Genomic DNA, 16,029 nt, shown 5'->3' with positions numbered 1-16,029 from the left:
CATGGTCTCAGGCAGAGGCTCATTTCCACGTGGATGTGAGGATGCTCTGCAGTGTGCTCCATGCCATAGCAGCATCGGCTGTGGTGCCAGCATCAGTCCATTAACACACACTCTGGTTATCAAGGGCCTTGTCCTGAGCACAAAGGAAATGACCTCCTAAGCTGCTGTGAGCATCCCGAGCCCAGCTGGGACCTCAAGGTCATGCAAAGCGGTCCAGGGCTGGAGAAGAACCTTCTCCCTCATCCTGTCTGTCCCAGGATGAGCTCTGTCCCAAAGGTCCCTACACAGGATGGAATGATGGCATCTTGTAGCAAATGCTTGACCTTCCTTTTGGAGCTGCTTGTTCCTCCCTATCCTGGAAGACTCGGTGCAACATGAGTTTCCTGGAGCCTGGTTTACTGAGCTTGGTAATCTGATCCTCCATGAAATAAACTGTCTTGGTCCATTTCTTTGATGCAACTGAATACCTGAGGCTGGGTAATATATAAATAAAAAACCCTACTTCTCACAGTTCTAGAAGACAGGAGGTCTAAGAGCGTGGCACAGGCATCTCCTAATACCATCCCAGCAAAGGGATGTGCGGGGCGGGGTCCGCCCTTGGATTTGGAGCGGACACAAGTCTTCAGGCCACCATAGGGCAGTCTGGAAAATGGTTCCTTCGTAGAAGGAAGCAGTCAGATGGCCACCCCATCTTGCAGCTCCTAAGAGCCTGCCTGGCTAATGAGCGAGAACTCTCAGGTGTGCCTCACGGATATGCCTGGTGGATCCAGCACACATCCACCAATCCAGAAGTCAGTCTTTACAGGCTGGTCACTTAATGAGATGGCACTGAGCTCATTTGAATGTTTTATGAGCCCAGTGGAAATTTTTATGAGGCCCTGGGCCCCATCAGCTTTCTCCAGGCGAGTCTGTGGGGGAAATGCAGCTACTGCGACTGCTTAGCGAGACGAGTTTCAGAGCAGCGTTTGGTACCATCTGAGGCTCCTCACTGTTGATTTCTCAGGAGTCAGTCTTGGGCCCTTTCAGGTCCCAGGCATGGGAGAGCCCATGCAACCTGGGTGTCACACATCGGGTGGAGCCTGCTTCTATCTCCATGCCTCTCTGGATCCCCACCTGTGCCCTAAGGACTGGGTGAGATGCTTCTCGCGAGATGGCCCGGCTCCAGGCACTGAGCTCAGAACCAGTGCACGTTGAGTCAGGGGCTGGCGTGGGGCCCAGGGATGCTGGCAGCAGGTGCTCATGGTCTGTCCCAGCAGGCTCGTGCTGCAGGCTGGGGGTAAATACCACTGCCGCAGTGTCCTAATCCCCCTCCAAGGACACTTAGATTGCTAACTGAACTCCAAACCCCCACCGGAAGGCCAAGCTCTGCCACCAGCTGGCCAGATCACCCCTCTCTGAGTCCTCACCTGCTCACAGCCAGGAACAGGCCAGGTGGTGACCAAAGCCTTTCCAGCGCTAATCCAGGCCTCCGTCGGGAGGGACAGCGAGGATCCTCCCGCTGCCTGTTGTCCAGGGTAGCCTCTGCTCACGTGCCCTCGTGTCACTCCCCTCCCTGGCATCATCCCTGTGATTACCAGGAGAAGGGGCAGAGCACACTTGGGCTGTAGATTCAGGTGTCCCAGCACCGCACCTCTTGAAGGCCTGAATTTTGCTTTACAAACAAGTGGTTGGATTAGGAGATCTCAGTGAGTCTTCCGGCGTGAATGTGGCTTTGGCTGTTGAGTTCCTCTTATGTGCTGGTGTGAGGGGTGTGATAATGACCTGCACTTGCCCCAAAGGATGCCCATTTCCGAATTCCCAGACCCTGTGATTGTGATTGTGCTAGACGATGTGATGTGACAGAGCCACTAAGATCACTGAAGAAACTGGAGCTGCCAATCAACTGACTTGGTTTTAATTGTATTTTTATTCCTACATGTTCACCACACATACTGATTACACTCATTGTGGGGAGTGGGTACGTGCACATGACACATCTTAATTCTCTTTGGTCCCCTTCCCCTGTTTTTCTCCCCCTCCTTCCATCTCCTGGTCCCTTCCCATTTGGAAAAGATCTTCCTCCCTGTTTCCTATGATTTTTTATTTTGCTCTTTAATTTGTTTATTCTTTGGGTTTCTCATGTAAGAGAAACCATGCGATATTTCAGCTTGTGTCTGACTTCCAGTCAATTGCCTTTGGCTGGGTAGATTATCTGGACTATCAAGGTGGGCCCAGTGCAGTCACCAAGGTTATTGTAAATGGAAATGGAGGCAGAGAAGTAACAAAGCCGATGGCAGCCCAAAAGGATTGCCCCGATAATGCTGGCTCTGAAGATGCGGGAGTAGACCGTGGGCCAGGCAGTTCGGGCCGACCCCGGAGTTAGAAGGGGCAAGGGAATTGTTACGGCTGTGTCTAGAGGTCCCCCAAAGCCTCAGGCGGTCGTAGGGCTTTTTCAGAGGTGGCTGGATCTACAGTGTGTGCTGCAGGGATTAAAGGTGTGTGATTACTAAATCAGCCCGGTAGTCTAGATGAGCTAGAAGGGGCAGGAAGAAGCTGTTAACCATTTCCCTATGTTAAGGGCCTCTCTGAAATGGCTATGGGGGACCGAGAGACTGGAGGAGAAAGAGGGGTCTAGCAGGGTCATCCTGCTGCCACCAGCCCACCTCCCTTGCCCACCCTGCTGAACATACAGCTGTAGCTGCTGGCCAGATGCTGGGGCAGTTGTCTTTGTCAACAATGTGGTGGAGCAGGAGCTACCACCTGGGTAGAAGCAGGAGAGAGTCTTCCTTCCTCCACCTACAGCTTCACACCAGTGCCAGTCGTGGGTGGAATCCAACGGGGGTCAGCAGCAGAGGAATCAGGAAGGTCATAGTTTGCAGGCTTCTGGCCCCAGTGATACGGACGCGTGTAAAAGGCCACTCGCAAGGCTGGGTCCCAAGGGGCCCAACTCGACTGGGCAGAAAACAGTGGGATGCTCTTGGTACACTGCCTCTCAGAGCCTTTCCCTGGCTCTTTCTGCCTGGAAGGCCCCTCCCCAGGTGTCTGCATGGCCATGCGTCCCTCACTTCATTCGGGTCCCTGTTGAGACAGAGTCTTCCACAAATATCTCCTCCATCTGCAGCAGCTCAAATCATACCCCGCTTCTCACCATGCCCTTTCCTGATGTATCTTTTTTTTTGAACACCCACTGAGACCTGAAACAATGTGTTTCTACATCACAATGTTCAGTGCCTCTCTTCTCCACTGGAAGGAAGAGCTCCAGGAGAGCAAGGACCGATCCTGCTTTGCTTATCCCCCAGAGCCATGCCCGGCATGCAGTAGGTGCTTACTAAGCAACTGACTGAGAAAAGGAAAGCTGAGTATTCCTAACACACACGTGTGCATTCAGCTCACTGTGGCACACTGGCCTCAGCTCTGGGGCACGCGTGGGGCTGCTCACGGCCAGCAGAGGTGTCCATGCTGTGGGACACAGAGTGACTGCAGCCAGAGGAGGAGGCTGGGAGGGACACAGAATCGGGCAGCTTCATGAGGAGTCCTGCCCTTTGTGCCAGGGAGATGTTTCAGATCATTGCTTCAGAATTTCTGATGATTCTGTCTGGATAGTTTCTACCTGTGTACCTGAGAAGTCTTCCTCAGCGTAGGGACTTTCTAAATCAAAGCACAGGATGGATGAGTGGATAGATAGATGATAGATAGATAGATAGATAGATAGATAGATAGATAGATAGATAGTTGTCCTCACTGCATGTCTCCTTGCAGTGACTCCCAAGGTATAGGAAGGCTGTGGGGCAGGGATGTTTGAATGTGTGCTGAGAGGAAAGGAGCCAAGCTAAAAATAGGTACAAAGCTACATTGGGCCAGATTGGCTCTTTGAGGTTAGGATTCACCCAGGCCACACAAGAGACTTCTTTTTTCTGCTTTATGACAAGTATTAGAAACTTCTACCTTGTAGAAATCCAGGAAATATTGGAAGTAGCTCACAATGCAGGCATGTGTATGTGTGCACACTCTCGTGTGTGTGCACATGTGTGCAAGCTATAGATTCAACTCAAGGCCCAGGAAGAAAGGAAAATCCCCACCAACGTAAAGCAGCACCAAGAGGCAGCATAGGGAGGAGGTTAAGGGATTAGATGCTCTGAGCCAAGCCACATGGATTTGCATTCTGCTTTCTGCCATTCTCTGGCCCTGTGCAGCTCCTAGCTAGGTTCCCCTCTCCATGTTGCTGACCTCATTGGATTATTTTGAACATTAAATGATTTAATTCACACAAAGAATTTAGAACTGTGCCTAGAAACTGACTAGGTGACTGAAAATATTTCTATTATTTTTTTAGGAGGCGGCATCAACCTTCTCTCTGAGCTTCCTGGCAGCCAGGGCAAGAGAGGGAACTGGTTCCCACACAGACTCTCTCTTTGCGAGAAGCAGAACAGTGTCTCAGAGAGACAGGGCTGACTTGCACACAACTCTATAAAACATCATTACTGAGGTTAACACTGGTATAGAGGAGCTTGGAGTGCATCAGAGACTCAATCTTGGGCTAAAGTTAAAGAAACTGCAAATGATACCCTTCTATGATTCTTTCCCCTCGCAGCAACACCTTCAATCACAGCTTGGTATGCAGCTCAGAGAAGCCCATTGCCCGTCCTTGGAGTTCTGAGCATTCTTCAGAGCCACAGCCAGTGCCACGTATTTATTGAGTTTCTGTTGTGTGCCAGGCACTGTGCTAAGCCTCAGGGTAAAATTAGAAACAAAACCAAGACAGGTTCTGAGCCTGAAGCATTGGGAGGCAGCCCAGCAGAAATCAGGAGCCCTCACACTAAGCATGGCACCACCCCATGCCAAGACATGCAGAGCAAGGAGCCAGGGAGCCAAAGAGACTCCAGGAGAGAGCAGAGAGCACTTCCGGGAGAAGGTGGCAGCTGAGCATGATTGGAAGATGAGCTGGCATAAACTCCAGGGAAGGGAGAAGGGTGGGGACCTGTCCATAACTGGAGGGCTGATCCTAAACTGTGGACATACGTGGCTGGGGCAGACACTGACCAGGGAGAGTGTTTGTGGTTGTTGTTATTTGTTTGTGTTCTGGTTTGGGTTTAGAGTGTCCCCCATAGGCATCATGTGTCCAGAGTTGGGGCTTTTAAAAGGGGATTGGGTCATAGGGGTGTTGTACTCATCAGCAGACTCATCCACAGAGGAGTTCAGAGCCGAGTGTGCTGTTGGAGATGGGGTCTGGTGGGAAGAAGTGGTCACCGGGCTGTGGGTTCATCGCCCTTCCAGCTCCTCCCTTCCCTCTCTGCTTCCTGTCCACCATATTGTGAGCAGCTCTCCTTCCACCACGCAAGGACTGAGACCTGTGAAACTGTGAGCCGAAATAAGCACATCCTCCTGTAAGTGGTGAGTGCAGGTTATTGTGTCCAGTGATGAGAAAGTGACGAAGACAGTTTGTTTTCAGCCCACTGTTGCTGCCTCCCCAGCCAGCATTCAGCAGGGATGATCCCTGGGCTTATCACCTAATGCACACCGTGGTGACTGATCCCTGCGAGTACCCCCAAGCGCAGAGTGTCCTTCCCTGAGCTGGGCCAGTCTTGTTCCTGTTGCTCTTCACTCTAAACCATTCCAGAAAAAAACTGAGCTTCGAGCTGTCACGTGACCACCCAGGTCTCACCAGGGCGCTGGGTGGAGCTGCAGCTGAACCCCAGCTCACTGTCCCACCCCTGTGAGCTCAGGGCCACCTTGCTACTTTGCCTATGTAAAAGCCACCTCTACGGAGATAGCCATGTGGCTAATGGGGACAGTATTCATGCAGTTCCTGATTTCATGCATGCGAATCAGTCACTGCAAAGACAGCTCACCTGCAGACCTGTGCAGAGCTTGGCAAAGGAAACTTTCAGTTTGTCTTATAGCAGGACCTGAACTCTTGCACAACAGACATACAGTGCAGGAGACCGGCCATGACCGCATCCTGTCAGTGTCACCCCTGGAGCCACACTTGCACCAAGACACTTAGCACAGACACCGAGACCCTTAGCACAGAGCACAAGCAGAAACGCCAGCTCTCCTGGGGCCGGGATCTCTCTGTGCCTCAATTTCCTCATCTGTCAAATGGCAATTAGGGTGTTGACCTGGCAGGGGTCTGATGAGGTTCCTGCAGTCCCCGCATCTGGCACCACCCACCTCAGAGGCAGTGGGTTGTCTCCTGCCCCTCAGCAGCTATCTCCTCGGGGCAGAAGCTCTGCCTGGCTCTTCCCTTAGCACTGTCTCGGCCCACAGCAAGCCCTCAAAGATGCAAGGTAATGGAAACAAACTGAATTTATTCTGCCAGTCTCTCTATGCCATGGCTCCTTAGCATCCTTCTTTTGAGGTGCTTGGAAAGAGAGATCAGAGAGCTATGGGTTGGAGCATCTCCCGATCATGTCTACCTGGTGATCTGTGGCTGTTTCCCAACATCCCAGAGCACGGTGGACTGGCACAAAACTCCACGAGATGCATGGTGCAGAACCTGGCCAGTAGTAGGTGCCCAGTAAGTGTCAGGCTCTGCCTGCGTGGTCTCCTGGTCCCCTTTGGATAAAGGCGAGTCTGTCCCTGGGACGGGGGCTCCCTCTCTCAGTCCAGAGCTGACTAGGCCTCCCAGAGGTTCCAGCTGGGAGATGTAAATTTCCATTCCTTTTTCAAGTTCAATGAGTCAGAGATTAGCATAGAGCCAGGAATATGAATGAGGTGTGAGCCATGGGCAGCTTCTTGCTTTCAAGTTGAAGAGCAGGTATGGGACGTGTACTAGGCTGAGCCTGGGGTAAACCTACAGACTCCGGGAGCGTGGGGAGTGAGTTCTGGGAGGGTGACTTTCCGTGTATGAATGTCTTTTGAAATGAGCTCATGGACCGCAAGTTCTCAAGGCCATCTCCTCCATCCACAAGGGCAGCTGCTTGAAATCGATCTCTGTTCCATCCTCATGGACACTGCTGCCTCCCCTTCTCCCACTCCTCCATGGCGTCTGCACACTTCTGGGAGGCCAGTTTGCCTCAGAGACCCATGTCCACCTATCTTCCTGCTCGGTGCTTGGGTGCTCCTCAAGCTCCTCCTTATACACTGCCAAGGATGGGGAACTCACTACTCAGAAACTCAGTCCATCCTCGAACACAAGTTAAGCAGCTCTTCCTGGGCCAAGCAGATCCACAGTGCATCACAGCTCCTGCTGGGGGCAGCCAGGGACAGCAGAGGCCCCTCAGCCCTGAGGATCTGCTTCGCATTAAGCGTCAGCAAAGGTGAATAGGGCTCAGCATGTCTCAGCGCCTGCTGTGCCAAGCCCTGCATAAGACCAGCCTCTGGCAAGAAATGTCCCAAGCCTTGCAGTAGCTGCCTGAGCTGATGGGACCAGGGGAGGACAGAGGCTGCGGCTGCCATTCCCTGACCATGCTACATGCAGTGTCCGGTCCTCCACAAGTGGCCTCGCTCTCCAGACGCAGATTCCAGGCCTCCGCCTAAAAATCGGAGGGCAGGAAATGCAGTTCCTGCAGGCCAGGGTGAAAAAGTGGCCAAGAGCAAATGCCCCCAGTCCCCCTGTGCTTTGTAGGTGTAAAGCGGCCCGTGCTGACATCACCCCGCAGACCTGTGCCTCACTCCAGGGGACTGGCGAAGGGTGGGCGAGGGAAATTCAGGGCTGCTGCTGCTGGTGGTGTCTTTCGGAAACACAGGATAGGAGATGAGAGTGAGCAGAGGACGGGGAAGGAAGGAGAAAGGGGAGGGAGGGAAGGAAAGAGGGACAGCACGGAAGGTCTGCTAAGCCCTGCCAAGGACTGCACATGTGCCCCCACCCCCATTCACATCCTGCGGCCCTGACCCCAGCGGGAGGGCATCGACGTGATTAGGCTTAATGAGGTCACGGGACAGGGCCTTAGGGTGGGGTTTGTGTCCATCAGAAGAGGAAGAGCCCAGAGCACGCGCTTTCAGTCCCTGCTGCTCAGACACAGTGAGCAGGCTACCACCTGCCAGCCAGGCATCTGGCTCTGCCAGCACCTGTGTCCCGGACCTCCGCCTCCAGGCAGAAATAAACACCATGGTCTAAGCCCAGTCTGGGACAGGTTCCCTGGCTCATAACTGGGCACTGGGAGGGAGACTTCGGGGCACACACTTCTGAGCTTATCCACAAACAGTGGGGTGACAGTCACAGCCTCCTCTGCTGTCCCCGCACACCCTCCCATGGCCCAGCCACAGGGGACAGTCAGTGCAAATGGGGACGGGAGCTGACATTCCCCACACCACTCCACAGCCTGGAACGCTCTCTGCACCCAGATGTCACCCCACCCGGCTGCAGTGTTAATGCCCCTGGGACGGAGGCTGGCAGAATGTCACCCCAGCCTCCATTGTGGCATCATTTGGGTGATGCTCCTCCAGGCACTGCTCAGAAGCCCAGCAGAATGGTCATCCTCCACCCCAGAGATGCCAGGAAGAGACTCACACTGCCTCAGCCTCCCTTCCGCAGACCTCTCCACAGGCTCCACCCACAGGACCCTTCTTCTGACTGAGGGTCCAGTCCTTCCATCTTCCCACCTGCAGAAGGGGTATGCTCACCTGGAGGGGCTGGCTGGAGGGCAACAAAAAAGGAAGGCATTGAAGCCAGGTGTGGTGGCCCACACCTGTAATCCCAGCACTGGGGAGGCTGACGTAGGGGCATCCCTGGGAGTTTGAGGCCAGCCTGGGCTACATAGTGAGTTCAAGACCAGCCTGAACTATATACCCTGTCTCAAAAAACACTCCCCCCAAAAAAGCCATTGACACCTGCAGAACTGGTCAAGGGTCAGACGGTGACAGCCCGGAAATGAGCATTGTGGACAGGATACAGCAGGGCTGGCAGAACTGAGCATGCTTGGCTTTGGGCCTGCAGCCCCAGCCATGAAAGGAAATGTTTGAGGCCAGAGCTGAATGCAGCTGGTAAATTTTCATCTTCCCCAGTGTCGGTCACTTGTTCTGAAAAAATCATCAGAAGTTGTTGCCTTTTTATATTTTAACCACAGTTTAGCAGAATCCACTGAAATGCTTCATTTGTGCAGGAATATTTTAAAAACTGTTTAGGAGGTTTTTATTTTAAAGGGCAGATATGAGAGCCTTTTGTCCATGACCTCTGTGCACAATTTTGCTACCAAATTCCATGATGATGGAAAGATTTCCACATACTGCTTCATGGCATGATTTCTTTTGAAAAGCTGCTACTTTGCCACTCCTGTTAAAATGTCATCTTGACCTCGAGGCCATCAGTTAATCGTGCCTTACATTTGAAGATCTCTGCCAGGCAGCGCACTGTCAGTGCCAACGTTGAGGCCGGCAACAGGCCTGTACCCTGGGCAGGGCAGCGTTTCTGTGACCGTCCTAGCTTTGTACTGGACAGCTTAACCTGTGGTTTCTCTGGGGGGATCTTCATAAACCACCGGTGCATGTGTCAGGGAATTCCATTCAAGCCACACACTTGGGTTCTCAAATTCTCCAACCAGTAAATTGCCAAAAAAACTCAATGCATCATTCTGCCTCCAACCAAAGAGAGATTAAGGACACCTTCTTGCATCCTCTTCAAGGTGGGCTCCCCTCTACGCCCACCCAGACCCTGCAAATGCTCCAGGTTCAGTTGATAGTCAAATATTATAAAGCTATAACTAGGCCCGCAGAATCTTCTTCTTTACCCTACTATGGATCCCTCAGCTATGGGTAATAAAAATACAGCAAACCTGAATTAAAAGCCAAGTGATCTCCCGCCCCAAACCCAAAGAGCAGTAGAAAATAAATGCCTGGTAAAGCCTCTTCTTTTTTTAAAAAATATATATATTTATTAGCATATTTTAGGTATAAAATACATTTACATTTATCATTGGGTGTTTGTACCAGAACATGATGCATCTTAGTTTTTATTTTTTCTCCCATTACCTGTGCACCCTTCACTCCCTCCACCCTTCCCTATTTACACAGAGTTTGATTCCATTTTTTTTTTCTCATAATTTTTTTCTTTCCCTTCTTCCCTTTCCCCTTTCCCTTCCACCATCCTCAAACCCTTGGACCTTTTCTTATTTCAAATTATCAGTTATTCATTTTAATCATTTTCATCCTTATTTACACTTTCAATTTCTCACACTACAGAAACTATTCAGTATTTACACATGTGTGTCCTATTTATTTCACTTGAGAGTATGGCCTCAATATGCATCCATTTATCTATAAATGTCTCTAGTTTCTCATTCTTTATGGCTGAGTAGTACTCCATTTTATTTAAAAAAAAAAACACATCTTCTTTATCCAGTTTCCAGTTGATGGGCACTTGGGCTGTTTCCAAGCTTTAGCTATCACAAACTGTGCCACTATAAACATAGGTGCACATATATCGCTGTGGTATGATTCTTTTAATTCTTTGGGGAAGATTCCCAGCAGTGGAACAGCGGGGTCAAATGGCACTTCCAGCCCTAGTTCTTTGAGGTATCTCCATACTGATTTCCACAGTGGTTGCACCAGTCTACACTCCCACCAACAATGGAGAAGGGTTCCTTTCTCTCCACACCCCCGCCAGCATTTGTTATTGCTTGATTTCTTGATAGCAGCCATTCTTTGTCGGGTGAGGTGGAATCTCAGTGTTGTTTTCATCTGCATCTCTCAAATGACCAGTGATGTTGAACATTTTTTCATATGTTTATTTGCTGTTTTTACTTCTTTGTCTGAGAAATGTCTGTTCATTTCAGATGCCCATTTTTGAATTGGGTCTTTGAATTTGGGAGGTCTGATTTTTTTCAGTTCTTTATATATTCTTGATAGTAGACCTTTGTCTGAGGTACAGCTGCTAAATATTTCTTCCCACATTGTAGGTTGTCTGTGAGCTCTGTGGGTGGTTTCTCTTGCAGTGCAGAAGTTTTTTAATAAGATGAGATCCCACTTGTTGATTCTTTGTGCAAGTTCCCGTGCTACTGAGGTTCTGTTCATGAAGTCTTTTCCTACGCCAATGTCATCAAGAGTTCTACCTAACTTATCTTCCAGCAAGTTTAGTGTTTCTGTCTTAATATTTAGATCTTTAATCCACCTTGATCTTAGTTAAGTGCGTGGTGATAGGCATGGGTCTAGTTTTAATTTCTGACAGGTTGAAATCCAGTTTTACCAACACCATTTATTAAAGAGGCTATCTTTCCTCCAGGAGGGTGTTTGGCTTCTTTGTCAAAGATGAGTGGCTGAGCATGTCTGGAGTTGTTTCTGCATCTTCTAATCTATTGCACTGATCTTCGAGTCTGTTTCTTTGCCAGTACCATGCTGTTTTCATCACAGTAGTAAAGCCTCCTCTTTCTACAGGCACTGAGCTCCCACCACACAAGACGCTGAGCTCAGTGCACATGTCAGTACTCCATGTGTCAGCATGTGCTCCACATGACGGCCCCTCGGTGGCCTTGCCACCAGGCCTCCAGATCATCTGCACTTTGCTCCCACAGGAGCTTACGGAATGCTCCTGGGGATGATAAAGTGTGAACTAGATGTGGCCATGACCAGGTACAAATTGGTGGCTCAGTGCAACATCAGTTGGTTCTGTCACCATCCTGCAGACTAGAAGTGTGGAATCTCGATGCTGCCCAGGCCACGGTGGGGCCTCCTCCAGATTGTGGGTCCAGCAGTCTCCTGTGTCTTGGCCACTTCCTTGTCACTGGGACATAATATCCAACACCCACAACTTAAAGGATGAAGATCTATTTTGGCTTCAGATTGTAAAGGTTTAGTCCGTGGTCAGCTGGCTCCAAGGCAGGACGACGTGGCAGAGGGGCCTGGTGGGGGAGAGCTGCTCACAGGATGGTGGCCAGGAAGCAGAGTGGAAAGGGAGGAGCTGAAGACGGAAAGAAACCTTTCCAAGCCATGGCCCCAGTGACTGCCTCTTCCAACCAGACACTGCCTCCTAACAGCAAGTCAGCCACAGCACCCCATGAGCCATCATCTTCCCAAAGCCTTGCCTATGAGCCAGTGAGGGTTCTGAGAGATGTGCTTCATGTAAACCATCAGTCTGGGCCTCCGCTGATTCATAGCAGCAGCACTCTGACCTCCACCTCATTATCACAAGACTGTGTCCTCTGTGTCTCTATTGTCTCCCCTTTCTATAGGGACCAGAGTCACATGGGACAAGGGTCCATGGTCCTCCAGCATGGACTCATCTTAACTCCATCTTCACCACCTTGGAAGACTTGTTTCCAAAGGCCACATCCACGGGTACAACGGTTCAACACACGCTTGTGGGGACATAGTTCAGCTCCTAATAGAAGGTTCTGGCACTTTCCAGCCATTGTCCAGCCAAAAAGAAGAGGAAAGGAGGAGAGAAGAATGGAGGGAAGGGAAGTAGGTGGCAAGAACCTACTGTCAGTGTTGATGTATTTACAGTGCTCATTAATCATCCAGAGCCAGGTAGTATTCTAATGACACCATAGGTAATGACATTTAATACCAGTGACAACCCCACTATGACTATGTCCATTTTACAGAGCTGGAAACTGAGACACAGGAACATTAAGTAACTCATCTAGCGTCATACTGAGTGGAAAGTAGCGAAACCAGGATTTAAACCCAGGCAGTGTAGCCCTGAGTCGACCTCTTTGTCAGCACATCACACAATCAGGTCACAGATGTGAGTAGGCCTTGGAGGTGTTATTTCACTCAGTTGTCACGGGGGCCCAGCAAACCCAAGGAAGGGCGTGCGTGAGGCTGCAGCGACTTGCCAAGGCCCCACGGTAGCAGGCAGTAGTCAGGAACCCGAATCATCATGTCCATGGCCTGTCCCTCCCTCCTGGTCTTCCGCCTCTGCACATTTTGCCTGCAGGACTCAGAACTTTGCTGGGCGTTTGAGAGCCTGAGTCTGACCATGCTCAACTTCTGGTTCTCTTTCTGAGTCTGCCAGAAAATAGATCTGGAAAACTTCTGGGCTGAAAGTTGGACCCAGTCAACTCTCCCCGCATCTTTATTTCCTGCAGTGGGAATGTAACCTGGGCTGGCAGAAGGCAGGGAGCAGCAATCCATGAGTGAAGGGCAGGAACTCCAGGGAAGTGTTGGGGACCGAGTTGTGTTCCCCCAAGTTCAGGCAGAAACCCTAAGCCCTGGTATGACCTGGAGATGGGCCTGTAAGACAATAATGAGGTCAAGTAAGCTCACAAGGACAGGGCCTGGTCCATAGTCCTGGTGTTTTGTAGGAAGACAAGAGACACCAGCGCTCTCTGGGCCCAGGGAGTGTTGTATCCAGTGGAGGATTTTCCGAGGGGTGCTAGAGGTCCCCCATAATAACCCACCATCCCTCTCCAGGTTCCTGCCCTCACTCCAATGAAGAATGAAGAGGTGGGGCTCTTAGCGGGCAATGGGGAAGTCAAGACTGATACGATGCGAACTGAAAGTTTCTGTAAAGTGTGGCGAATGCAGAGGAAACAGAAGAGCTGTCATAGCAGCAGAGTGGGCTGCGCGGTAGGGGCCTCGAGTGAGTGCCCACCGGGTTGGGAGTATTCATACTGACAGGGTGAGCTGCTTTTCTAAGACTAACTGTTTTACTGATTGATGTCCCAGCCAGTCAGGGTCTTAGCCTTTGTTTCTGGGAAGGGGGGAGGTCAGTTGGGGATTTCTCAAGCACTCGGTGGGGTACACTCCTCGAGCACATGGGACCTGATAAGCATGCGGTGATTTTAGTGTCAGCCCTCTGAGCCCTGCCCTGTGCTCTTTGTGTGTGTCCCTCTACCTGCCCCTACTGCCCATCTGTAAGCTAGGAAGTGGTCCCACCAGAAACTGAACTCAGCTGGCGCCCTGGTCTTAGGCTTGCAGTGTCTGGAAGAGAGGGAGAGGAAATGCCCATCATTCAGCCTGCCTGTGTAGGCAGGATCGTGCAGCCCTTTTCCTCGGTCCAGACCCCAGAGCCACCCCACTCCCTTGAAGGTCCTGGCCCAACTGGCATGATGGTGAGCCACACATCTTCAGTCCTGTGCTCCAGGGAGGTCTGGGCTTCCTTGGACCTTTTGGGATGCCCACGCCCCCCACCTGACATCTCTCCAGCCGTCACTGGTCGAGTACTGCCATGTCCCAGAGCTGAGGGCACAGGGCAGAGGGAGGCTGATCCACCCTGCCATGGTGTCGCAGCTGGAATGCCACGTGGTCAGCCTCCACCAGCAGCCTGGTTCAGCTGTGTGCGTAATCCCTGACCAGAGTTTCCCACCCTGCCCCTTCCAGACCCTCACCCCTCGACCTCAGGCAGCACTGCACAGAGGCACCCCCAAATCATCTGCCCATCTTGGGTTTGGCACCATGGTGTCTTGAGTCCCATGAGCCTCCTAGTGGGGTTACCTGTCCCTGGAATGGGGAAGTTCAGGTGTTGCAAGTATGCCAAGCCAAGCTCTGCCCAGGGGACCCTCGTAAGGCCATGGAGACGTGGGTGACTTCTGCCCCACTTTACACATGAGCACTCTGAGGCTGGAGCAAGGATCATCCAGAGACTAGCTCAGGAGAGCTGAACCCATGGCTAATTTCCTTGGCTCTGTCTGTATCTCTGATTTCCACGGAGGCTCTCCCAGAAGGCGCATTAGGAGACCTGGCAGGGGCACTGCCTATGCAAGGCCTGTAGCTCCTGTTCCTGCAGTGCCTACATAGATAGCATCAGGCCTGGAATGAAGTAGCGGCTCAGTAAGTGTGAATGGGGCCATGAGATAGTGGGGACTCAAGCCCAACCCCAACACATGGAGGGAGGGAGCCATGGGGAAGGAACTGACCTGGCAATCAGCAGACAGAAGGGTGGCCCTAGACCTCGGCCTGCAGAGATGCTCTGTACCATGGGGGCAGAGGGAGGGGCTGAAGCCTGGGGTGGCACTGGGGGAGGGGCCAGGAGGGGGTGCTGGGGGGCCATGTGGGGGGAAAGAAGCTTGGGGGCCTCTGGAGAGGAGATATTGGGCAGTATCCGGACACATTTTTGATTGTCACAACCAACAGCTACTGGCATCCAGTGGGCAGAGGCAGCAGCACTGACAGACGTGACCCAGTGCCCAGGACCCACAGCAGTTATCCAGCCCAAGACATCCTCAGTGCCGAGGTTAAGCTGACGTTTACAGCGTGGGTGTCCAGAGCAGGGGAAGGGGGAAGCAAAGAGAGATGAAAGTGTCGGAGTACCTCGTGTGCATGTACAGGTCTGCCGTTAGGAAGCCCACTCATCCGTGTGCACAGTTAGTTAGAACTGACCACTCGGCCGGCCTGAGCTGCACTGGGTCAAGGAAATTGTCTTGGGTCACATATGAAATATAGAATATAGTTCATGTACATAAATAACAAAACCTCCTCTATCTAAAATATTTTCATTAGAACATTAAAAGGAGGGCAGGTGGCCTGCAGTCTGCAGGTTGATTGCAACTGTCGAAGATGATCAGAACTTCTAAGATGAAGACAGATTTTTCTTCCAGGAAATTCTGTGAACTGAACTTGGCTGAGAGCTTCCTGTCAGCTAAAGTGAAAAGGGGAAAGAAAAGGTTGTCAAATTCTCCTTGTTTTATTATGGAAAACATGCATGTCGGGGAGAGGAGAAATATTTTCCTGCCCTCCAGTTCTGGAACTCTTATCACAGAGATGTTGCATTGTGAAATTTGAAGCAATGTTAGAAAAACCGCGGTTCCATGCATGGTGCAGAAACATTACTCACCAACCTACTTCTCCCCCTCACCCTGAGACCGTGCTGGGAAAAGCATTAACTCACAGCTTTCAGAGACACTTGGCAATTTTCAGTAGAATACTGGAAAGAACAAAGCCTTAGCACGAATCAGGGGCAAGTTTAACAGCTTTTATTTTTTCCTTGCTTAGATGAACAATTTCATGTGTCCTGTGGCGTGGAGCAGAGTCATTAAGGATGCTACCCGCTGGCCCTGGGATGGACCGTCCCCGGGAGCCCTGGAGACAGCCCCCTTTCCGCATAGGAGGAAGGATGTCAGAGAGCTGAATATTTAAATCCTTGCTCTATCACCGCCCCCCCCCCATTGGCCGATAATGATGTAGGGCCTGATCAGGCAGCCCACCTCGGGCATTCCTCCAGGGAGGGAGGTT

At 51.3% G+C, this 16,029-nt stretch overlaps 1 protein-coding gene across 26 annotated transcripts in view; it reads left to right on the top strand.

The window, feature by feature from the left end:
- Slc2a9 (solute carrier family 2 member 9) overlaps nt 1–16,029 on the top strand; it is a 205,138-nt gene that overhangs the window by 108,448 nt on the left and 80,661 nt on the right. Inside the window, exon 11 of one of the 26 annotated variants that reach the window (XM_087187358.1) lies at nt 125–12,074. The exons of the other annotated variants lie outside the window; for them this stretch is intronic. Coding sequence (XP_087043484.1) covers nt 125–378 — 254 coding nt within the window. The 3' untranslated portion in view covers nt 379–12,074. Of the gene's footprint in view, nt 1–124; nt 12,075–16,029 lie in introns of those variants that run through there. 26 annotated transcript variants of the gene reach the window in all.

Source organism: Heterocephalus glaber, unplaced genomic scaffold (genome assembly GCF_053883595.1).
Source record: "Heterocephalus glaber isolate CG9 unplaced genomic scaffold, H.glaber_assembly_v1.0 deba00001509, whole genome shotgun sequence".
In the NCBI taxonomy this organism is placed as follows: Eukaryota; Metazoa; Chordata; class Mammalia; order Rodentia; family Bathyergidae; genus Heterocephalus; species Heterocephalus glaber.
Note: the sequence above shows the minus strand (reverse complement) of the source record. Positions and strands in the feature narration are given on the sequence as shown.